The 25,248-nt window shown below is 45.6% G+C and overlaps 1 protein-coding gene across 3 annotated transcripts; it reads left to right on the top strand.

Moving 5' to 3' along the window:
- Positions 1 to 1,129: 1,129 nt before the first annotated feature.
- Positions 1,130 to 25,248, top strand: ELOA (elongin A). Of its 3 annotated transcripts, none has more exons than XM_037881727.2 (11): positions 1,130 to 1,429; positions 8,889 to 8,945; positions 11,534 to 11,652; positions 12,551 to 13,766; positions 14,348 to 14,462; positions 15,057 to 15,212; positions 15,935 to 16,032; positions 19,050 to 19,230; positions 19,827 to 19,938; positions 20,753 to 20,904; positions 22,330 to 25,248. In XM_037881727.2, exons 1-11 carry the CDS (start codon positions 1,358 to 1,360, stop codon positions 22,389 to 22,391), a joined length of 2,340 nt encoding a protein of 779 aa, XP_037737655.1. In that variant the 5' UTR covers positions 1,130 to 1,357; the 3' UTR covers positions 22,392 to 25,248. The 3 variants fall into 3 exon arrangements, with proteins under 3 accessions (XP_037737655.1, XP_037737656.1, XP_037737657.1); XM_037881728.2 differs by having other exon boundaries at positions 1,247 to 1,429; positions 15,060 to 15,212; XM_037881729.2 differs by lacking the exon at positions 8,889 to 8,945 and having other exon boundaries at positions 1,249 to 1,429.

The following is a 25,248-nucleotide window of genomic DNA, read 5'->3' on the forward strand; positions in this document are numbered from 1 at the left end:
TTTAAAAGATTTTGAGATAATTACAACCTATTTTTACCCTTTAGCTATTGATACATACTCTTAACCCTGACTCCTTCTTAGCATAGGTTTTTGTGTGGGAATATAATTGCTGGACCAGAGCAGTAATATCTGTAATCCTAGAACAACCCAATGCCCAATATGTGTAATTCTGGATCTGAGCATCGATACATACAATGACAGGATTAGGTTGAATGTGTCTAATTCTGTCATTGTTCCCTGGATACCTATAATTCTGTAACTGGCACCCAATGCTATTGATATAATCTATGTAATTAGGTTTGGAGGGATTAGATTTTTATCAGTTAATGTTGGTAAACGTCAATTTCACTGTACACACACACATCGATGAAAAATATTTCTATTGATAATAATACCAATGTACAGGTAGGCAAAGTAAGAAAAAATGCTGTTTGAGAGCTTATTAGGGTTTGAGTTCAGGATCTTTACTTTGTATATTTTGACATGTGATGTTAACACTTTGTGTTTTAACAGTTATAAAGTTTCAACTTGTTAAATCTGTCAGGAAACAATTACTATCTGATATTACCCCCCCACACCCACCCCCACACACACCAAATTTCCCACAACTGTGAAAATTTAAGTAAAATAAAAATCTAAAAAAAAAAAAAAAAGCATTGATGCTCTGTGTCGAAACGATGAAACCAATCGAAGTCCGCCACGCCTGTGTGTAATGATCCCTGCGCCTGCCGAGCCATGGGGTCATTACGAGCCCTTACACAAAACCCACAGTCTCCACCTCTCCCCAGACTGTGTGTTGTAAGAGGGGGGGAACCGCATTATCGGGAATCACTCGCAGGGGGTTCCGGGGTGCCACCGTGTATTGGTGCCATGGGAACTCAGTCTCTGACACGGCACGGGGGGGGGCACAAGGCAGCAGTGCAGATATGGGCCTCCTGGTGCCCAGGTCAATAGGGTATGAGGGATGGCACCTGTCTTTATAGTCCCCAGTGAGGGAGCCACTGAAAAACCAATAGAAAGGGGGTAGCTGGCCTCTCAGTGGCCCATGGTGCTAGACAAGCCTCTTGCCAGCAACCAAGATGGCGGTTGCCCCTAAGCACAGAAGCTTCTTGCCAATATCCAAGATGGCAGCGGGTCCGTTCAATACAGAAGCTTATGGCCAGTATCCAAAATGGCGGCTGATCCCTCTCGGCGCAGTAGCGTCCTGCCAGCACCCAGGATGGCGACTGGCTGTTGACCAGACGTCTGGTTTCCGTTTCCTGCCAGGAGCGAAGATGGCGGCGGCGGACGGGGAAGCTCAGTGTTGTCGGTGGGCGGTGAAGCCGTTTCCGCCACGGAGGCCTCTCCAGCAGTAAAAATGGCGGAATCGGTGCTGGAAGTTGTGGGGAAGCTGCAGTCGCGACTCTCGGGCAGTTCGGAACCTAAGAAGGTAACGGCGCCGACGGGAGGGGGCGGTGCGAGCGGGAGGCGGGCTTGGGGGCTGCGAGCGCCCGGGCCCCCTCCGGCGGGTGTCGGGGCGGGAGGGCGCGGGCCCCCCGCGAATACCCCCGAACTGAGGCGAACACGGGGGAGTGAGGGGCCGTCCGAGGGCCGCTGCCAGGCAGAGGATCCCGGGTCGGGAGGGCTGGGGGGGCCCTTCCAAGGGTCACTGGGGGCAAATGGGGGGGGGCAGGGATCCAGGGTCGGGAGGGTTGGCGGGGGGGCATTCCAAGGGTCCCTGGGGGCAAATGGGGGGGGTCGGGATCCAGGGTCGGGAGGGTTGGAGGGGGGGCATTCCAAGGGTCACTGGGGGCAGGGATCCGGGGGAGGGACAGTTTCTGAGCTGTCCTCTAAGGGCTGCTGTGAGGGAGAAGGGGGGCTGGGGTCCCATTCCAGGGCCCCAGGGGATCGATGGAGGTCCACTTTCCTGGGTCCCAGGCTGGGGACGTGGGGAGAAGGGATCAAGAGAAGGGGGCTGGCTCAGCTCCTGAGAAGACTTCTGGGGGAGCTATAGGGAATATACGGGGAGGGGGCCAGGAGAGAGAGGCTCTAGCAGAGGGGGCCATAGAAGAGGAACTGACTGAGAGGAGTTGGGTCTGGGGGATATCGCAGTGAGGGCGGTCCTGCTGGGGATGACCCTTCGGTGGGCTACATGTGTTTGAACGCACAAGTGGTTCAGTATGTGCCAAGCAGTGGGGAAGTTGCAGCAGCAGTCCTGAGTGTGGTTGCAATATTTTTAAGGGGTCCATATCCAGGCCCTAACCAAATAAGTAGGCTCTGGAGACTCCCGGGTCCCTGACTTGCATCCTACAAAAAGACTCTTAAACAAGGAATAAATTCAATAGGATTTCAGAATGGACTCCGAGGGGGATACCTGCCCCTCTGGGATGGGTATTCTGCATGTGTGGTTGTTTTTTTTTTTTATGTCCTAGATATGGACTGCAGTTATTGAAACAAATAACATAGATCTGCTGAGGGAACTTGTTTCTGGAAGGTCCTTCCCCAGTGATGCTGAGAGTTATGGTGGAAACCCGTAATTCCTAATGTAATATTCTGGGTGTGATCATAGTGAAAGGCAATGGTAAACCAAAGCTTTGCCTGTTCGGCTGATACTGCTCAGGGGAATTTAAAGAAATTTCATTTAAGCTACAGTGGGCTCTTCTTTCTAGACAGTCCTGGCCTGAGCTGGAAGCCTAGAGCTCCTGGGTTCTAACTCTGGCTCTGACTTGGAGATTCCCTCTCTGTTCTCTGGCAAGTTGTTTAGCCGGTATAGCTTTGTCTCCACTTGGAAAGTTATGTTGCGGACATCCATTGTCAGCAACAGTTGGAGATGAGACAGTGCTGAACTCAGTTCACTCTGATCTGTCCTTGCAGTTAAACTGTGTTTAGCACCAATTCAGCTGCATCCATTGCTGGTTCCCATTGTCAACAATTGATGATTCCTGCTATAGACAAGGCTTCTGTGCCTCTTCTCCATCTGTAAATTCAGGACTCTGACTGAGTCTGTGTACTGGCACCTCACTTATGCTGCTACCTTGTTCTCTAGAATCCAAGTTTTCATTGGGGGGCAGGATCGGGGTGGGGGAAGTATCTATCTGTTACTGTGGAAATGCATGCACTTGGTTTTCTGCATCTGCAAAATCTAAAACAGTAAGTGCTGGTCTACATACACATTTTGCACTGGTAGAATTAAATCTCCTTTTAAACTAATTAGTGCAAGAAACTGAGTAAAACAGCCTTAACTCTGAGAGATATGAACTGTCCCACTCATCTCAGAGTGCTAACTCAGATGTTCAAGGAGAGCTGATGTTGAGACTTGAAGTTTTATCTATTTCACTGCTCATCAAATCATGTAAGATAGAGGTAAGTTTATACTATGAAGATCTACACAATCTACTGTGTGTGACAACTCATTTTGGCATTGCAAGACATTATTACTCATGGTCTTTATAGGTCAGATCTCTTTTTGTGCACATGCATCAGTGATACAGTGAGAAAATTGCATTTTTATGGGGTTTATTTTCTTGTTACTTCTGTCTGGAGTTAATATGCTATACACTTTTCATAGCACTCATTGTTTCAGGGTGTTAGTAACATTAACCCTCAAAACACCTTTCTGAGAGTGTTAGCTCTATTTTACAAATGGGGAAACTGAGACATCGCTGTCTAGCTCAAGGTTTCTTGGACCGTCCTCGAAAGCATCTGGTTACTGGCTGGTGGCCCAGCTTATCTAGAATATGGGAATAACAATGTTTATCCACTCTTGTAAAGTGCTCTGAGTTCTACTGCTAAAACGTGCTAAGTATTAATATTATTTTTTGCGACAACCTCAGAGTGCTGGCACAGAGCGCTCTGTGGGAGACTTTGAATGCTGTTGTCATGGGTTGGAAGCAATCATATTTTCCAGTGCAGGGAGTGAAAACTCTAAAACAGTTACACTGGAGCTGTATTGTGTATTTTGTGTCCCTTCAAAACTGCTTGTTTTCTGCTGAAAGGAGAGAGGGGAACAGACAAGCAACATAAAATGTTGTTGAAGAGAATGGAGACAAGCTATGCTGCAATAATCTGAAATATATATGCCTTGTTAGCATTGCAATGGTCTGGTTATTTAAAAAACATTAAAAAGGAAAATGAGCGGTTCAATTAAAATAAACAATATGGTGCTTCACAGTACTACTTCATAGGTGGGTACCTGTTAGATTAGGCTCAAGTTTATTAAGCAAAAAATCCAAAAGCTTTGTTTAAACTTTCTCCACACATGTTTTCAACAGAAGCATTGTGGTAGGGCATGAGACTTGGGAATGAAAGTCGTTTTGTTTTGTGGTACCTAAAGGCCACAAATGTGCTGTAAAAACACACCTGAATACAGTCTCCCTGCTCCAGAGGTCATTCAGTCTAGGCACAAGACTGAAACTGTTTTGTGATTCATTCTCCTTGGACAGTGGTAAATAAGCAAGTAATGTATATAATGATAAGTGAGTTTGACTATTACAGAGAACTGTTTTAGCAACCTAAGGCCTGGTCAACACTGAAAAGTTATATTGGCATAGCTACATCGGTCAGGGGTGTGGGGGAAAAAAACACCCTGACAGTCATAGCTATGCTGACATCACCCCCATGGTAGATGCTGCTGTGTCATGAAAGAAGGTTTCTGTTGACAGAGCTGACTTCAAGGAAGGGTGGTGTTCCTATACTGACAGATAAACCCGTTCTGTTTGTATAGGCTTTATCTACGCTATTGGGCTATGTCAGTATAGTCTTCATAGTGTGGATGTACCCTAAGGTGCTGTTGGCGACAGAAGTAACCAAAAGAAAGTCTTGCGTCTGACAGTGTTCATTTAAAAATTTGCAACTCAGCTGGAAAACCTTCTGAATTACAGATTATGAAAACAGCATATAACATGTCTTTATATATGTACACATTGAAAGCTAGGCCCTGCCTTGATGGGCAAGGAAGGATGTGATTCAATTGTTATATCAATTCGGGTTAGCTTAGCATGATTGAAAGAGCCCTCAAATCTTAACACAGGAGTTTTTCCAAGCATGTTTTCCAAACTGTGATTGAAAAATGCACCCTTTTTGCTTATCAAGATAGGGCCCTAAAAGCTACAAATAACCAAGAAGTGAGAGGAATTGCTGAGTATGCTACAAGGAAGTATAATTAGAACACAACTGGGATGAAATTAAAGAGAGAACTTGGAGTAAATATAAAGGGGAAAACATTCTAATAGTGGGGTCTTTTAGGTGTCTGTATAGTCTCCGCAGGGAAGTGGTGGATGTTCCATTGCCTGAGAGGTTTGAAATTAGATAGGCCGAACCCCTAGGAAATGTACAATGGGGAACAATCCTAAATGTCCAAGCAATTGTCTGAATGGTTCCAATATCTCTCCATCTACAATTTGCTGTGATTCCTTAACTGACATTGGTGTCTTAGTTGACACTGCAATTGTACAGCCCTCTGATGTAGACCTTAAGGCAGTGGTGGGTAATCCACTGGCAGGCTGCCAGGCAGTTTGTTTACATTTGCACGGCCTGCCAGCAGATTACCCTGATGGGCTGCCTGCAGGCCACAGGTTGTCCACCACTGCCTTAAGGAATGCAGAGCTTATTCCAATGGGAGATGCATTCCCTATGTCGTACTCAAACTGTCAACATGGCAGGGCCGGCTCCAGGCACCAGCGAACCAAGCAGGTGCTTGGGGCGGCAAATGTAAAGGGGCGGCAGGAGGTTGGGCTCTGGGGCGGCATTCCGCCCTCGGCAGCCGCTCCATCACAGCACGTTTCATGCTTGGTGGCAGTTCGGCGGCGGGGATGCAACTCTTCGGTCGCTGGCAGCAGTTCAGCGGCCGCACCATCACTCCGCCTGCGTGTTCGGTGGCAAGGTTTTTTGTTTTGTTTGCTGCTTGGGGTGGCAAAAACGCTGGAGCCGGCCCTGCAGATGGCAACTTCCTATCTGATTTATTTGGGACCCTTTTAAAAATATTGTCTTCTCTGTAACTAGAGGGAGTGATTAGAGTATCTTGTTCCATTGCTGTGATCTGCAAGAGGATTGGTTACTCTTCTTGGTTGTACTTAGGTAGCACTTATTTCTAGGCCATCAAATGTGAGATGCAAACTTGACCTGTGGTGTTGGTGCCCAGTTTTATCAGAGATCCTTGTGTGGAGCAGCAACAGACTAGGGCTCAGTAGCCCCTTGTTTCCCCCAAACTATCTACTGAGGAGTGTCATGATAATAGAGCTGGGGTGAAGGAAGAAGGAACGTTGTTACTCGACAGTAGCACCTGCTACTTAATTCGCAGCAATCTAAACGATATGAAAGGAGTTATCTTGGGACAGCAGATGACAAAAGGATTTACATCAACAAGACCAATCAGTCAAAAATGGAGGTATAACTTCCATCCCAAAGCTTGATATCCAGGCTCCAGACCTCATGATCCAATGGGGTTCCTTCACCTGGATGTATAATCTGGGTGGGTTAGCAGGGAGGGTGAATTTAAGAATCAGTTAATTATTGTTGGAGCACATGTGGGATAATTCAGTGTCCCCTTCAGTATTTCAGAACAACGGTGCTAAAAAGCCACGGTTGGTTTAAATACTTTGAGACCAACAGACAAATTAACCTTCAACCATGGAGAAGTGGTGATCAGCCCTCTGTAGTGAGCAGAAGCCATCCCATTAGTTCTTTAGGATAGATGAACTTCTGCTTTTCTTATGTTAAGTTTTGGGAAGTCAAAGCGTCTTTCAAATATATGTCAAAACTTATTTTGTTCAGTGATCAATGTATAAGTTTTATAATCTGGCACTGGAAGGATACTTTTAATGGCTGAGGTTAGTAGAATGTCTAATTACACCCCAAAATTAATGTTAATTTTAAAGGTAAGTGCTTCTGGGTCATGGATGTCATCGTCTTTTGTGTTTGTATAGCACACAAAACAACTGAGCTCTGAGCTATGATGGGAGTGTATAGGTGCTATGATAGTGTCTCGATTTTAGATGCTGAACACTCAGACTTTTGAAAGGGGCCTGATTGTTGGAGGGTGGGTGCTCAGGCACGATTTTCAGAAAGGTTTCAGAGTAACAGCCGTGTTAGTCTGTATTCGCAAAAAGAAAAGGAGGACTTGTGGCACCTTAGAGACTAACCAATTTATTAGAGCATAAGCTTTCGTGAGCTACAGCTCACTTCATCGGATGCTTCATCGGAGCATCCGATGAAGTGAGCTGTAGCTCACGAAAGCTTATGCTCTAATAAATTGATTTTCAGAAAGTGCCCTTGAAGAGATCCCAAGATGGGCATCAAAAATCACTGGACACTTCTGAAAATGCTGGCCCTGGGTTTTATATCCATTCCTTTTACAAACTTGCTGTGTGACTCTGGATAATCTCATCAGTGTTTCCATTGTCCATGAGTAGAGTGGAGATAATACTTCACAGAAGTGCTGCGACTTAATGCTTACAGTGCACTTTGACAGGTTTCAGAGTAGCAGCCGTGTTAGTCTGTATCAGCAAAAAGAACGAGGCGTACTTGTGGCACCTTAGAGACGAACAAATTTATTTGAGCATAAGCTTTTGTGGCCTAAAACCCACTTCATCGGATGCATGCCGTGGAAAATACAGTAGGAAGACACACACACACACACACACAACACGAAAAAATGGGTGTTGCCATACACACTATAACGAGAGTGATCAATTAAGGTAAACTATTATCAGCAGGAGAAAAAAACCTTTTGTAGTGATAATCAGGATGGCTTCCAACAGTTGACAAGAAGGTGTGAGTAACAGTGGGGGGGGGGGGAATAAGCATGTGGAAATAGTTTTACTTTGTGTAATGACCCATCCACTCCCAGTCTTTATTCAAGCCTAATTTAATGGTGTCCAGTTTGCAAATTAATTCCAATTCAGCAGTCTCTCGTTGGAGTCTGTTTTTGAAGTTTTTGTTGTTGTAATATTGCGACTTTTAGGTCTGTAATAGAGTGACCAGGGAAATTGAAGTGTTCTCCGACTGGTTTTTGAATGTTATAATTCTTGACGTCTGATTTGTGTCCATTTATTCTTCTATGTAGAGACTGTCCAGTTTGGCCAATGTACATGGCAGAGGAGCATTGCTGGCATGTATCACATTGGTAGATGTGCAGGTGAACGAGCCTCTGATAGTGTGGCTGATGAGATTAGGTCTTATGATGGTGTCCCCTGAATAGATATGTGGACACAGTTGGCAATGGGCTTTGTTGCAAAGATAGGTTCCTGGGTTAGTGGTTTTGTTGTGTGGTGTATGGTTGCTGATGAGTATTTGCTTCAGGTTGGGGGGCTGTCTGTAAGCAAGGACTGGCCTGTCTCCTAAGGTCTGTGAGAGTGAGGGAGCATCGTTCAGGGTAGGTTGTAGACCCTTGAGGATGCCCTGGACAGGTTTTAGACGGGGGCTGAAGGTGACGGCTAGTGGCGTTCTGTTACTTTCTTTGTTGGGCCTGTCCTGTAGTAGGTGACTTCTGGGTACTCTTCTGGCTCTGTCAATCTGTTGCTTCACTTCAGCAGGTGGGTATTGTAGTTGTAAGAACGTTTGATAGAGATCTTGTAGGTGTTTGTCTCTGTCTGAGGGGTTGCACTTTGAGATTCTCAAATGACAGCAGTGCAAATTAACCTTTGATGCATCCGTAGTGCTGCTGCCTTGCAGACTTCCCCTCTCTTTCTGCAACAAAACGTTATATTTCTTTGAATCAGTCCTCTACATGTTCACCACCTTAGTAGCTTGATTTGAAGTCAGATAACAGCTGTTTGTGGATATGAGTTTAGAGAAGTTTGTTGCTCAGACATCTCTAATAAACTCCCATACAGTGCAGAATTTTCTTCCTTTCTAATCTCAGTATGTGATTAGTATGATAAGTCTAAACACTTCCCTTGTTGTCTCTGCAGCTGCTGAAAAGTCTGAAGAGACTTTCTGAGTTGCCTATCACGGTTGACATCCTTGTGGTAAGAACTATAACAATCTTATATTTTTATGGTACCTTTCATGGAACAGAGTAACAAAATGTCTCCCTAAATTGAAATGTGACTAGGATATTGGAAATATCCAACGCTCAGTTCTTATGGAAAATGCCATGTAGGGCTAAAGACAAGTGAAGCTGAAATCAGCATCAAATTGGAAACAAGGTGTAAATTAAAAGTGATCAACCATTGCAGTTGATTACCCAGGGATGTGATGAATACTCCATCACTTGGAGTCATTAAACCAAGATTGGATCTCTTTCTAAAACAGATGATCTAGTTCAATCACAAGTTATAGGGCTTGATGCTGGAATCCCTGGGTGGATATTGGCCTGTTGTACAGGAGGTTCAGAGTAGATTATCGTAATGGCCTCAAGACCTTAAAATTAGGGCTGTTGATTAATCGCAGTTAACCCATGCGATTAACTGAAAAAAAATTAATTGTGATTAATCGCAGTTTTAAATGCACTGTTAAACAATAGAATACCAATTGAAATTTATTAAATATTTGCGGATTTTTTTGTACATTTTCAAATATATTTATTTCAATAACAACCCAGAATACAAAGTGTACAGTGCTCACTTTATATTATTTGTTACAAATATTTTCACTGTAAAAAGATAAACAAAAGAAATAGTATTTTTCAGTTCACCTCATACAAGTACTGTAGTGCAATCTCTTTATCATGAAAGTGCAACTTACAAATGTAGATTTTGTTTTGTTACATAACTGCACTCAAAACCAAAACAATGTAAAACTTGAGAGCCTACCAGTCCACTCAGTCCTGCTTCTTGTTCAGTCAATCGCTAAGACAAACAAGTTTGTTTGCATTTGCAGGAGATACTGCTGCCTGCTTCTTATTTACAATGTCACCTGAAAGTGAGAACAGGCATTCGCATGGCACTTTTGTAACCAACACAGCAAGGTATTTATGTGCCAGATATGCTAAACATTCATATGCCCCTTCAGCTTCGGCCACCATTCCAGAGGACATGCTTCCATACGGATGATGCTCATTTAAAAAAAAATGCATTAATTACATTTTTGACTGAACTCCTTGGGGGAGAATTGTATATCTCTGGCTCTGTTTTACCCGCATTCTGCCATATATTTCATGTTATAGCATATCTCGGATGATGATCCAGCAGATGATGATGGTTTTAAGAACACTCGCTGCAGATTTGACAAAATGCAAAGAAGGTACCAATGTGAGATTTCTAAAGATAGCTACAACACTTGACCCAGGCTTGAAGAATCTGAAGTGCCTTCCAAAATCTGAGAGGGATGAGGTGTGGAGCATGCTTTCGGAAGTCTTAAAAGAGCAACACTCCGATGTTGAAACTACAGAACCTGAATCACCAAAAAAGAAAATCAGCCTTCTGCTGGTGGCATCTGACTGAGATGATGAAAATGAACATGTGTTGGTCTGCACTGCTTTGAACTGTTATCGAGCAGAACCCGTCATCAGCATGGACGCATGTCCTATGGAATGGTGGTTGAAGCATGAAGGGACATAAGAATCTTTAGCGCATCTGGCACGTAAATATCTTATGACGCCGGCTACAACAGCACTATGCAAATACTTGTTCTCACTTTCAGATGACATTGTAAACAAGAAGTGGGCAACATTATCTCCTGCAAATGAAAACAAACTTGTTTGTCTGAGCGATTGGCTGAACAAGAAGTAGGACTGAGTGGACTTGTAGGCTCTAAAGTTTTACATTGTTTTATTTTTGAATGCAGTTTTTTTGGGGGGGGGATTCAACTTTCACAATAAAGAGATTGCATTACAATACTTGTAATTTTTTTAATCGCTTGTAAGCCCTACTTAAAATCTGTATCTGAAAGTGGTCATGACCCTTTTTCCTGTGACTTATCTGACAGATGACCTCCTAGCACTGTGTTGGAACATTTCTGACTCTTCACAATCAACTGAATGTGAATTTCTTTCTCTTTACTAAATATTGAGCACAAGTCTGGTACAATTCCTACCCTAAACACTCAATTGCTTTGGCCATCTCTCCGTTGCACCATGATGATCTCATCAGCATTCTTGGATTGGTTGATGAGCGTTGAGTTCTGTCTTCTTAAACACTGACACCTCCTGGAAGAAATTTGAGCGAAACCATTCTGCTTATCGTATATTCTTAAGGGCATTTGCTTGAAAACAGACTATTTGAGTTCGCACTTATTTTGTTGCTGCTCCCCTCCTGAATCTGTCATCGGAGCTTGGTGGAATTCCAGATCTTTTTATTAAACCCTTTTAGTAAAAAAGAGTTTCATAGCAACTCTAACATGGCCTGGTGTGAACTCTTGCTGTGGCCGCTCTCTTTCTGTTGCCAAATTGGAAGCTGGTGATGCAATAGAAGGACACTTTGCCTGTGTATCTGGTATGTTTAGGTAGCATTGAAACAGTTAAATTTAGTCTAGCTTTCTTGAGGCTGTTAACTTGAGGGTTCTGGGTAACCAAGTGGATCTGGTAGTTTGACTTTGACAAACCTGTTTTAGGATGACCAATGCTGAGACTGACTGGTTTGCAGAGATCAGCTGATGTCTTGCATCTTTCTTGCAGGAGACTGGTGTAGGGAAGACTGTGAATGGCTTACGGAAACATGAGCTGGTGGGAGACTTTGCCAAGAACCTAGTAGCCAGATGGAAGAAGCTGGTGCCAGTCCCTCAAGAAGTAGAGCGGTAAGCTAGCCTATCCATTTGTCTCGCTGGATAAGCTGCATTAAATCTCCCAGTGGAGGTGATGCTAGATTTCTGTGGCCTTGGAAATAAGGCTAAAGCTTCAAAATACTCATAACATCAGAGCGATAACTCTGCATGAAGTGCTTACCTCATTGTGGGGTAAGTTTCCTGCCTACAGTGGCCACAGAGTTGCTGACTACTGCAGTTTCAGGTCGGAGTAAAGTTTTTCTTTCAAGAAATGGTAGTGTGATGGAGGGAGAGAGATACTAGACGCCTAGAAAATGTCTTCAAGAAAGCAGGAGACAAACCCTACATCTCACTTCCCTAATGTTGTAAAACTAGAGAGGAAACTATAGGTACAAAGCAGTGTGGAAATCCTCTTTCGGTGAGCCAACGAAAACAGCTGTTACGAAAACTCAGCCCTTTGGTTAATACTAGCAAGTTTGTTGTAGGAACAGTGCTGTGGCTCCAGGGAGAAGGATTGGCTGATTGAATTGACCTCTTCTGTGGCCTAACTCATGACTCTGTGGTACTAGAGATTGGATTGTAACGGCTGCTGTAGCCCTGCATGCCAGTGTATGTAATTAGGAGAATGTAGCCCAGTATGGCCCCATGCATTCTTCCTCTGTCTTGAGCTGCTTTGCACTCTCCCAGATTGCTGGGAAATCTTCAGTCCTGGTTAGTTAGGACTTGAAGATTTCTGTACTGGAGACACTACCACTAAAGCCCTGAACATTGTGCAGGAAAGAATCATCAATGTTTTTACTATGTTCAGCCTCCAGACACTCTTATTCTTCTGTGTACCTGGTTCCCATACGTAATGTCCTCAGGAAGTCGTTCCTTTTATTCTTGTTGATGGGTTTTTGTCTAACTATTGGGTTGTCTTTGTATCTCTTAGAAATAACATTGATTCAGAAGAACGTGACTATGAGAGAAGCAACTCTAGGAAACGGCAGCGAGAGCCTTCCCCAAAAGAGGATGAGGAAGCTGAGCAGGATTACTCGGAAGCATTCCAGCCTTCCTGCAGCCAATCATATGAGCCAAACTACAGAGAGAAGAAGGCCAAAAGGTATTCAGAGCCTGAGAGAGCCCATGAGGCCATCAGCTATGGCAGCCAGGAGGACAAGGGCTGGGGCAGAGCTTCCCCAGTGCACTCCTCAGATCAGGAATACTCGGACTATGGGCACGCTCTGTCACCTGAGCTGAGAGAGAGCCCTCAGGAACTGTACATGGATCACTCTGCCTCTGAGGAACAAGAGGTGGAGCAGACAGTGTTTCATCGGAAAGCTAATAAAGGCCAGAGCTTTCAGGACAAGCTGGTGGGAAGCCACGAAAGGAATCCCAGCGAATCCCAAGACAAAGGAAACCTGACTCGGAGCAAAGAGCACAAGTCCTCTCACAAGGAGAAGCAGCGACTGGACACCAAGGGGGAGGTGAGGACCTCTGCCTTTAGCCCAGAAAGACTGCACAAGTCCTCTTTCAAGGAGCAGGTCCGAGAGGCTCCCTCAGCAGGTGGCAGCAAGGAGAAGCTCAGGACTTTAGACAGCACCAAGAGAGAGAAGAACAGAGAAAGTGGTGGCTCCAGGAAGGAAAAGTCACAACCTCACTTGGAGGAGGCTGTTGACAACCATAAGAAGCAAAAACACCGGGACTCTGAGAGAGCCAAACTGGAAAAGTCCAGGCTAAGCCTGGAGATATCCAACATGGATCGGGAGAAACGGAAGTTAGAGGGTAACTCCTCAAACAGGAGCAAAGAGAAGGGGCTTTCTAGCAGCTTAAAGACTACTGAGGGCAAATCCAAAGCCTCTGACTCAGACAAAAAATCTGTGGGTTTCTCACCGAGTTTTGGGGAGGTGGAAGTGGAGGATGAATATGAGCAGCCTAAAATGTCCTTTGAGTCATACCTCAGCTATGACCAGCCCCAGAAAAAGAAGAAAAAAGTGGTTAAACCCCCTGCTCCTCCAGTCCCTGAGAGAAACAGAGGGCATGGCAAGCAAAATGGGTCTAAAGCCAGTACCAAGAGCTCAGACTCGAGCCGAAAGAACACAAGTCACAAGCAGACAAGCGAGAAAAGGGCAGAGAAGAAGCAATCTGGGACATCCAAACCGAAAAAGGTAAGATCTCAGAGAGTCTGAATATGAACAAACTGACATTGGTAAGTGCCACCTTCCATACCAGGGATTCTCTGCCCTACTTGGCAGGTGCTTAGGATTAATTCATGTCCTCTTTGCCATCTGAGATACTGAATTTAGCATAGGGCTGGTGTTCTGTGGGGCTGTGAAACCTGATACGTGGGGATGTCCCATCAGGTACTCCATGGGACCACATTCGGTAATGCCTCCTTCTGAGTGACATTTCTGCTGTTGGGTGAGATGATCCATCCCGCACTTGGCTTCTTACTAGCGTCATTGAGCACAATACTCTGTAGCATATACCGGTATGAGTGACTCTCATGTTAGTGAGTGTGGGGATGCTAGGAGGCTCATGCTTGTGTTCTGTGCTGAAATTGCCTTGGGCTCATCCAGCGATAACATGGACAGGATTGAAATCTCAGCCCGAGGCTATGCTCTGGTGCAGGCTGATCATCGTCATGTGGGTTATTAAACTGTTTTAAATGAATACATCCTACCAGCTTCTGTGCATGTTATCTCCCTCCTTTTATCTCTGTTCAGTTTTGTGATTTCTCTCCCTCCAGATCCCCATTGATGTGATGCCAACGTTACCAGATATCCCTTTGCCTGCAATTCAGGCAAATTATCGCCCACTTCCCTCTCTCGAGTTGATTACCTTCTCTCAGACAAAGAGGAAAAGTATGTGCTGGTCAGGGGATGGGGCAGAATCTTTGGGACTGGAAGAATCCTTGGGTGCTTTTTGGGGGGGGTAGAGGAGGAGGGAGATTTTGGTATGATTAACCTCCATGTGCAGAATCCAGTATGTCCCTGTGATTCACTTTGTGTGACCTCTCCCTATCCAGCCTCAGTACCAGTGCAAAGCTCAGGGACTTAAGGCCTTATATTCTTAGGGGCCACTGTTCTGCCTCTGGCAGGGGCCAAAACCTGATCTTTCAGCAGAAGATGACTCCCCTCCTCCCCACTTTGTACATTTTGGGAGGGACAGGGGAGAGTCCTTCCTGACCCTGAAGTGGTTGGCTCATTCTGAAGCATGAGCTTTGATTATGTGTCCTTTGGCGCATGACTCAATTCAGGCACAAGTAAAGGGGCTGCAGTCACATCAGAGGTCGGCTGACCAGGCTACTCATGTGCCTCTGAGCCTGCTGTATTAACCTTGATCTGTCTCAATAATTGCTCAGGACTTGCTCTGCAGTTCAGGATGCTCTTAGCACTCAGGTGAAACCATGATGCCGGTCTTGTTTCTTTTCTTTCCCACCTGTCCTCTGACCACAGCAGTGTCCTCGCCCATTGAGGAGGGTGAGGCTGGCTTTACAGGACGCAGGCTGAATTCCAAGATGCAAGTGTATTCGGGTTCTAAATCTGCCTACCTCCCCAAGATGATGTCTCTATATGAGCAGTGCATCAGAGTCCTCAACAACAATATTGACTGTGAGTATCACTCCTGCTTTGCTTTAAAGGTGTAATCATCCACTGTCAGTGTGAGGAGAAGTTCTGTGCTTCTGCTGACTAGTTCTGAATACCAGTGGAATGCTACTCATAGGTGTCATGCGGTGCAGTGAGTTGTTAACCTGCTTTTATATCTCCAGGGAGCACCTGGCTTTCTACACTTTACAGTCAAATCACTTAGCAAGCTAAGCAGGAATGGGTTAGGCTAGTACTTGGATGGGAGACTGCAGAGGAGTACTAGTGCTGCAGGAATTGATGGAGGGTGTTCTTCCTCTGTGTCAGTACTGAACCAGTGCCCCAGCTTACGTCTGGAGAGCACTGCACTGTTAGAAATAAGGCACAGAATTGGGGTTTTGACTAGGGAGGTGACAAGTGACCACATATGGTTAAGATTACCCATAGCACTCTTTTGCAGGAATAGAGGTATCGGGCCCAATGACTTGCTCAAATTCTGCTGCCTGTAAATTCTCTCTGCAGCAGGTGGATACGGTATATTCCTCTTTCCTGCCCTTCCTGTTTTAAACTGCTGGGTAGTATTGCTGTGAGCTGTTTAACAGATGCCGTGGTCTTCTGCATCTCTCTGGTGGCTGCAATGACCCATGTGTTTACCAGTAAGCTCTGTTAACCACTTTCCCTCATGCTGAAAGGAGTCAAATAAACACTATTGGTCTCTCTCTCGCGCTCTCTCTCTCACTCTCCTGTAGCAATCTATGAAGTCGGTGGAGTTCCTTTTTCAGTGTTGGAGCCAGTATTGGAGAGATGCACCCCTGATCAACTGTATCGCATTGAGGAATGTAATCACGTAGGTGTCTCCAACTCAGAGGCGGGAGATGGGCAGGAGGGGAATGCTGATATTTCCATGCACGGGTAACATTCTGTCTTCACTGGGAGGAAAAGACGTGGACGATGGCTGAAAGACTTTGGGAGAGGTCACCCAACTCTTCATTCTGGTCACAATTTATCTCCTGCCACCGAGCCTCGCTTCCCCGTCAGCAGCCAGTATTTCTGGTGTGACCGTGTTGCCTGGAAGGGCCATCCTGCGATTGCTCAAGCAGGGCAAACGGCAAAGAATGGGGCAGACAATCCCCAAAACTGGTGGATTATTCTAATAATTAGATTCACCAAGCCAGCAACAAAACAGCTTCTGCAATATCTTACTGGTTACCCAGAAGCCAAAAATACAGCTTCCTTAAAGCAATCCAGCCCTGGGCTTCCACCCAGACAGCCAAGTCAAATATGATGAGGATTATTTAAAATCTTGTTCACCATATATAAAATTCTACCAATCCCAAGGGATCAGACATACTGCCCACCAGGTCAATGAACATTTCATACTTTACCCAAATACACTCATACAGCCACTTATTAACTAAACTAAGATTTATTAAAAAGAGTGATTATGGTTAAAAGATCATTATACATACAGATATGAATAAAGTTCTTAGGTCAGTTTCATAGTAGAGATGATGAGCTGCTGAGTTGCAAAATGTTCTTTCAGAATCAGTTCAATCAGTTATAATCCAACAGGCAGTCCCTATGCAGAGGCTGTATACATTCTTCCCTGAGAAATAGCAGAGTAATCCAAATAGGGCATCAGCTTCCCAGTCTTGCAACTCAAAACCTCCCCTGATAAGGTTCAGGCAGATTTGAGATGACAGAGTTCTTTTATAGATCTCTGGCAGGCTGTGCTAGCCTCTTGACATCAGGTAGCACAGCAGGTATTCGCTGGGTGAAGAATAGGTACTAAACATTGTGGCTTTGAAGCAAAACCTCCTATTTCCTATGTGTACACAAGTAATTAGTTGTATTCATCAGCAAAAGGTAATTATCCATTCAAGTAGTTCATAGACAATGTACTACAACTTCAAAGAGAAATATAGACGATATTACACCCAAGTTTCATCTAAATATTAATATTCCCTTTTGATCTCTAAATTAATAGAACATAGTAACAGATGGGAAGAGAAGTTTATCATCTATCAGTTAATGAGATCACATTGTGAAGTTTCTAACAGATATAGGAAAACACAGACAAATACAATTAGTATTTACTTCTAATTCTTTGACCATACAAAGTTTCGAGCACTCTGATCTATCTAACATGGCTTTGATAACCGTCTACAAGAAATGGCCCTGTTTACCATGTCAGTTCTTCTCTAATATGTTCTTAAAGGTTGATCTGGGTCACGTTAGCCTGCTGGTTGCTTAACTCTTTCTGGCTCATTTTCACACCAGGATATCCCACACCACAGATGAGGTGCTTCTGACAGGGGTTAGTGTTAAAATCAGCCTTGGTTGGGTCCCAGGCTACTGGGGCTCATCAGCCATTTCCTGTCTCTCTTGAAATCTGTATCTCCTTCATGCTCCCTCAGCTTCCAGGCTCTCTGGAATTTGGACCCGAAACCAGTTTTCCCTCAGTGGCAATGGTTTGCCAGGCCACCTATTGGGATCTCCCAGCATGGTGCTTACCCTCACTGTGCTAGGAGCATGTGGTTGGCTTCTCAGAGCTGCATGTGAATACAACCCAATATGCAGTTGCACTAACAGCAAGAGGTTCAGAATGCCAGGAGGGTTTTGCCTGATAGGGAAGGTGTCTTGTGAGGCTGAAAATGTTCTGGTTTTGAACTAAATGTGGCTGGCTGTGTCCCAGGTCTTTGGCAGTGGATAATCTTACTTGTTGCTTTGCACTGCAGGAAGCCAGTGTTCATAGCACCAGGCCCAGCTGCTGAGTGGGTAATGAGACTGACAGAGCTCCCAGCTCTGAGCTGGTGACCCAGGTGTCTTTCAGGAGCACCCCTAGCCTGGTCATGGGTTTTGGCATCCCCCACTTCCTTCTAAGTAGTATTGAGGTCCTGCCTCCTTGTTTACTCTGGTTACATTAATCTCGGGAGGCGGATTGGTGCTGAACACCCTGACCGCTCCTACGGAGGTGCGTGGTGCTTGCCACGTCTGTTAGTTCAGGGCAACCAACTGCAGCATCGGCAGCTGAGGCTTGGAGATGGCTCCACTTCTGCTCATGCTAGCATCTGGTGGTACCGTTCCAGTGTAAATCACGGTGAGAGTCAGAGGAAAGAGGAATGCCACCACTTCCTTCTCTTTCCCCTGCCCACCAAAGATAACATGAGAGCGAAATACATTGGCAGCCTGCTTCCCTGCAGCACACCATGATTTCCCATCATGCAGGAGGGATAGCACATGCCCTTGTAAAGACCAGTGGAGGATCTGGCCTGGAACTCCTTATAAGCTAATCACAGTGCTTCTGAATCCAGCTGGGAGGAGCAGATTGCATTAAAGCAGATGCTCTTTCATTTGAGAAGAGCCTAGCCAGTGGTATAGACTCCTCCTTTGCCGTGGCCAAGTTTCCAGCTCTACTTTTTGGAAGGCAACGGGGTTTTCACACTGCACCTTTGGGCTAATGCTCTGGCCCTTTGCTGTGCTGATGTGAAATAGGTAACTGCCCCATAGGGGGCGAATAGACTTAAGTACTGAGGCTACTGTGAAATTCTGCCCTTTGCCTAAGGTCCCTGCAGTCTACTGGATGAGCATGGCAGGAGGGCAGCATGACACAACCCCGTAAACTGGGATGAGCTGAGTGTAATAGGGAACCTAGCGGAACTTCTTGAGAAGAGTCATTACCTCACTGCTTGATTCATGTAGCTGGGACATGCTAGACTTGTGAACTACTTAATAGCACTAGGGGTAATGGTATGTGAAGGGAGGAGGGCCACTAGGTGACCCGTGGGTTAAAGGTCTGAGCTTGTGCTCTCTGGAGAGAGCCCAGGAAACTGTGTCTAAGGTAACTCGTGGGTCTGTCTCCAGGTTTTAATTGAGGACACGGATCAGCTGTGGCAGAATCACTGCATCCGGGACTTCAAGAAGGAGAAGCCAGAAGAGTTTGAGTCCTGGAGGGAGATGTACCTCCGACTCCATGATGCCCGAGAACAGCGGCTGCTCATGTTAACACAGAACATCCGCTCAGCTCATGCCAACAAACCCAAAGGTAAAGCAGGCACTGGGTGATGCGGGGGCGACCAGAAGGGAGAGGGACTGGTGAATGGGGTGGGTTGTGATTCTTCGTGCTGGAGTTAAAAGGAAAGGATGTCTGTCTAGGTGGCTGGTTCAAATTGGGCCTCGGTTAGAAGCTGTCCCAAATCACTGTTGTCTGCAATGTGGGCCCACTTAAATGACTTTGCAAACCTCAGTTCAGTTCCTAAGAGATTTGTTCCATAGCAAAACCAGCTACTGTCCCTCCCTGTGGGGACATCAGAGGTCACGGAGACTAAAATCTCATTTCGTTCCTAGGGTAGCTCCCCCAGGTTGGAATTGAAGTTATTGATAGGGCACTCCAGGGCTGTTTTGAAATTCTCTCTCCACAGATCTATCAGTCTGGCCTCTTTCAAGTATGAAGCTCGGTAGCAGAGGGGTACAGGGTCAGGGAGGGAACTCTGCCCCATGTAATGCAGTGAAAGGGTGAGGATGTGGTGGCCGATGCTTCCACCAGAGAGCATGGAGGTGGGATCGGTGCTTTGTGACAGTGAGTTCAGAGGACCCACTTGTGGCTGGATCCTAAGGGGTGTGTTTTCTCTCCTTCTGCAGGCAGAGTGGCCAAGATGGCATTCGTCAATTCAGCAGCAAAGCCACCTCGGGATGTGCGGAGGAGACAAGAGAAATTTGGAACTGGAGGAGCTGCTGTACCAGAGAAGATCAAGTGAGTCTTAAACCTCCCCAACCTGTCCGGTCAGAACCTTTCCTTAGGGTGCTGGGCAGTGGGAGAAACCCAGCAGGTTGTCTCCTGAGCACAAAGAATCCCTGCTGTATTATGGAGGCTGGAGGAAAGGGAACAGGAGAAAGGAGGTTCCCCCTGCCTTTAGATACTTCCCACTGTGACTAAAGGGGAGGGAGAGGTTTGCTACTCATTAGCAATCGCTGGCATGTGAATAAATCTAAAAACAATAGACAAGCATCTATCTCACCTGCCAAGCTCTTGAGTTTAAGCTCTCCCAGTTCCCTGGTTTGCTGCAGGAGTAACTTAGGTCATCAGTTCTGGCAGGAGACACTGGGACCCTGCAGCACAGGCCTGGGCTGGGAAAAACTTCTCAGGTCCCTTCTATCTGTGGAATGTTCCTTGGCAGCCATTGAACGTGTCGGAATGCTATACACAGTGCTGAGCGTGGCCTGGTCTAATGTTCGAGCACTGGACTAGGAGCCAGTTTTAATCTTGGCTCCTCGACTGTCTGACTCTGTAGCTTTGGGCAAGACACTTAATCTCTGTCCCTGTTTCCTAATCTGTGAAATGGGGCTAATGATCCCCCGTTCACTGGACAGCTGAAGACGAATTGTTTGCGAGGTAATAAGTGCAGTTCAGTCATGATGCTGGGGAGCTCCACCTCAGGTGTGCAGCAAGTTGTGTGGGACAGAGAGAAGAGCGTATCGACCCAGCCGCTACCCACGCATGGCACAGAAATGAATTGCTTCCGTCATTGGAACTGTTTGTAGCTCCTCCACGTTTCTCTGAATTGCAGGATAAAACCAGTCCTGTTCACCCCGGGGAGAAGTTATGCCCAGCCCGAGGAGGAGCAGTCCTACGATGGGCCCAGCACTAGCAGCGCCCATTCTGGCCCATCTCCAGGCAGCGCCACCTCCGGCTATGACCCCAGGAAACCACCAGTGAAGAGTGAGTTATGCAGGCATCACTGTCTGCGCTGGTTATTTCTAGCTATCGTTACTATGAGCTTTAACCACTGACTGACCCTGCATGGAAGAGATCGATACAGGGTTAGCAGGGGGATGACTCTAGAGAGGGGGGTTCCTTTTCCAACCCTCCTGTTAAAGGGAAGGGTGGCAGAAATGGTTCAGATTGCTGCAAAGCTTTAGAAATGGTCTTGTGGTGGACGCAGAGACTTGGTTTCATTACCCACCTCTGCCATATGTTTCCTGGGCAAACTTGGGGGAAGTCAATTTCTCTGCCTCAGTTTCCCTGTCTGTAAAACTGACAATACCGACCTGTCTCAGAGGGGTCTTGCAAGGATAAATTCCTATATCTTGGGTGTCTGAAATATTCAGCAGTGGCAGGTGCTTTCACTAAACCTATTCACAAAAATAGGCTGGAATTTAGTCTCAGATTTAAGTGAGGTTTGTTGGATTGTGGTCACGGACTGAGCGCAGCCCTGAGTATGTTCAGCTTAAAATGCAAATCCCACCGCTTTTGTTAATCTTCCGTGGATAACTGCATCCCTCTCATGGGTAGCTCACCATGGAGAGGAGGAGGAGGGGGAGAGAAAAAAACTGGCAGAAGGAAGATGCCCGCTGAGCGACATTGCCATGTTTGCTGCTTAGATATCACCTTGATAGGCACCTGAGATTTATGGCCAACAAATGAGGAGGGTAAATGCCTTTCACAGGTTTGCCGTGTTATCAGTGGAAAGATCTAGTAGACCAGCTGAGGTTCTTAGTCGGAGCTACTACGTCTGCTACTCTTTGGAAAATTCTGAGTGTGGCACGATTTGAATGCTCCCAAAAATTTAAAGCTGTTCAAAATCCTCTGGCATGCTGGCCAGCCTTTCTTTTAAAGGCAGCATTAGCAGATGCTGATATTGCACGGTTAGTAGGGGGAGGATGGGTGAACCTTGGACTGTATGGCTCCTAGTTAGTTCAATCCCTTTTCCACCACGTTGGGGCCTTGCTTTTCCCAATGATGATCAGACCATTGCATAGCCTCCCAGGAGGCAGTGAAAACCCCATTGCTTGAATTAGAGCCCTGCACAGATACACAATTTTGTATCCGCATCCCATCCACAAACATGGTTTGCGGATATCTGCAGATTTGCAGGACTCTAACTTGAATCATGTAAAACTAGACTGGATAAAGCACTGGGGAATGTATTGTAGGGAGCAATTCTTTACTGGCCTGGGGCTGAAATAGAAGATCCCAATAGGTCTTCTCCACGTCTCAGCCAATAGAACTGGAAGCTACAACGTTGGCTTGTGCTACTTGGATGCCAGTGGGATCATGAGAGCTGCAACTAGGTAACCAGTTCTCTGTTCTTGTGACTCTTTGTACCACTACTCTTAGTTCTGGTTTTTTTTCCCTTTGTTTCAGAAATTGCACCCATGATGGCGAAGACTATCAAAGCATTCAAAAACAGGTTCTCTCGAAGATAAGCTGCTCAGGAGAGAGATGGGAATTCCTCTCTTGTGGGGGAGCGGCATTGAAGGTGGAGGGGAAGGAAGGCACCCAAGGAGCTCCGAGTCCTTTCCTCAGTATGCTCCATGGAGGCTGCAGCAGCTGTGAGAGGCTTAAAAAACCTGCACAAGGATGACAGCACAGTATTTTTCAAGCCAGCCCTCCTGTCCCTTTCTCTACCTCCCCTGCCTTGCCCCCAATTTCTATCAAAACCACCACGTTCAGAATTATGAAACCTTCAGAAAATGTGAAGTCTTGGTATCTGCTGAGAAGGGAAGGTCCAGAGACTGATGTTGCTATTTAACCTCTTAATAAATTTACAAAATGGTTTTAATTAATATTTCCCCCAGATATTATTTGTCACCCCCCCACCCTCACCCCAGTCCTGGTAGAAGGACCCTGTCTCTTTCCCGGTGACTTGAGTTGGAGCCCCTTCCCTCCATGTGGACGCTGTTACAATGGGAGACTCTTCCTTGATTTCTTGCCCACTACATGTCAAGTCCTATCCGGAACAGGTAATGCTGGAGGCCAGTCTGCTCGCCAGTCCTTCAGCAGGCTGGTTGGGTCTGAGGCATCACTCTCCAGTTGTGTACGTTCATGAATCCCAGCTCTCAACCTCTCTGATTTCCTTGTACAGATGCTTAAACTGTTGTGTGCGAATTCTGAGGACCCTTCTCCCGCTGTTCTCTTCTTCTTCGGTGTATTGGAAAAACACGAGAATTCTTTTGGGAGAAATATCACTGTGCCAAAATTGAAATTTTAATCGCCCTTTTGGTTTTAGATCGGACTCTGGAAGCCAGAACAATTTTAACAAAACCAATGAAGGAATTGGTTTTCTTTTAGCAGAAGGCAGCAGTTTTATCTAGTTTCCCAAGCATCACACAGCATTGGAAAGGATTTTGTGTGTCTAAAAGCTGTCACTTAAATCCTGCCTTTTCCCCTGTAAATTATTGCTGGAAAAAGCAAAAGCTTTAGTGTTTTTTTTGTTTTTGTTTTTTTTTTTTAAAGTAAAACCACTTCATGGGGAAAGTGAATCATGTCTTATGTTGGTGCAAACTCTACAATACAAATTCAAAACACATGGCGATTGCACCTGATGTCTGAGGGGAAAATCCCAGCTGTGAAAGGGAGGGGTGAGATTTTACCTTTGAGTCAGCGGCCTCTGTTGAGATTGGTTGAAAAGTAACCAGGGAACTTTGGCGCGAAACTCCATCATGAAGGTGGTCATGGGTAAGGATGTTGGGACTGTGACTTCAGTTAAATGAGCAGAATTTCACTGTGGCCGCAGCTGCTTCTGGCACAGTTTCAAGTGAGCGACACTACTAGGAAGTCACTCTAGGTTATAAAATCCTTCAGCACAAGCACTGAATCTGTCTCGACAGATGTGAAAGCAAGTTTACCTGGAGGACTGCTAGCAGAGGTTGGACTGGGTAAGAGCTGGTAGTGCTCTGAGGGAACCTGTCCTGCTGTTGATGGATCAAGCCTATCTGATGGGCTCTATAACTGGATCTGGAAATGGAAACTGTCCAGGTCTAAGACCCATTTGAAGTGCTCCTAAATGCAACTGCTGTCTCTGACTCCGTAGGACATTCTGCTCTCCTTGTAGGAAAGGAGGCAGTGCTGGCTGCTGCTCTTGGTGGTAGCTGCCTAACGACATGACCATATTTTCTTGACTGGAAAACCCTGAACAAGTGGACTTGGCCATATATGCTGGCCTGAGGGAACTTTGCTGTGAAGCGTATACCACAGAGGACTTGGGTGGGTGGGGGGGAAAGCTTTCTATTTAGGCATTTGAACATCATGAAAGCCCCACTTCTTATTTTTAATTTTGAAGATCTTGGAAGAGTTTTCTCAGAATCTTGTGTGCCGTAAATTTGTTAAAGTCCCAGACGCTTTAATCCTGTTACTGTGCGGCATTTCAGTGTGTACTGTGCTGTAAAATAATGCCTTTTTGCTCTTGCATTTTGCTGTATTTAATTTGCTGTATTTTTAATTAGGTAACAATATATAATCTTCTGCCAACTGCTGTGCTACCATTTATTTCTGTTTTTTACTTGGGGTGTGGGGAAAAGGGAAGACTCATCTGTGTCTGGGCCATGGTGGAGCCACTTCTAAAGAACCTTGAGAATCCTCTCGGGCACCATTAAATTGCTACCTAGCATTATTACAGTTAGATATCCATATCTGGACTGTGGGTACATCATCCCATTAAAACCAGTTCTCTCATTGCAGACCCTGTCATCTGTCAGTAGTTTAGCCTATTTTGGTGGATTAGTGGGGAAAGATGCAATACAAATATTGTTGCTTCTCATCCCATAACATTTCAACCCACTTCCTCAATGAGGAGCAGATCCTTCTTCGTATGAGACCAACACTCCCCTGCAAGGTGGTTTCTTTTTTTCAGTCAGACACTAAATCTCCCAGGCTGAAAGAATTTGAACGCCTTTTACGGAGGGGGAGGAATTATTTTGGTAAGACACAAACTAAGCCAGCTGTAGAGTAAAATTGCTTGCTCAGTTTCCAATCTCTTCCAGCATTCAACATGTTAAACTTGTGCAATTTTCTGTGCTATACTGGGTGCAAAGAAACCATCCAGGACCCAACGCCTCCTTTCTCCGCCTCCCCCTCCCCTCCCCTTGAGTGCTTTGGCTGGGTGGGATGAGTGATGTGGGCAGGAGGGAGAGTTGTGCTGACTTGCATTTGTACTTTGGTCCCCAACTGTGTATATACAATTTTCTATGTTACTTTTTTGTGGTAACTATGGAGATTAATATTTTAATTAGATAAGTTATATGAAAAGAAGAAAATCATGTCTCAATAAAAGCCAAAACACTG

The sequence above is a fragment of the Chelonia mydas genome, chromosome 19, assembly GCF_015237465.2.
Source record: "Chelonia mydas isolate rCheMyd1 chromosome 19, rCheMyd1.pri.v2, whole genome shotgun sequence".
Lineage (NCBI taxonomy): Eukaryota > Metazoa > Chordata > Testudines > Cheloniidae > Chelonia > Chelonia mydas.

What these genes read in the sequence shown, in the direction of transcription:
- ELOA (XM_037881727.2), top strand. Translation starts at nt 1,358, where the DNA reads ATGGCGGAATCGGTGCTGGAAGTTGTGGGGAAGCTGCAGTCGCGACTC. An exon ending in TCATGCCAACAAACCCAAAG is followed by an intron (nt 19,231 to 19,826) that starts GTAAAGCAGGCA and finishes CTCCTTCTGCAG; the next exon opens with GCAGAGTGGCCAAGATGGCA. An exon ending in CAGGAAACCACCAGTGAAGA is followed by an intron (nt 20,905 to 22,329) that starts GTGAGTTATGCA and finishes CCTTTGTTTCAG; the next exon opens with AAATTGCACCCATGATGGCG.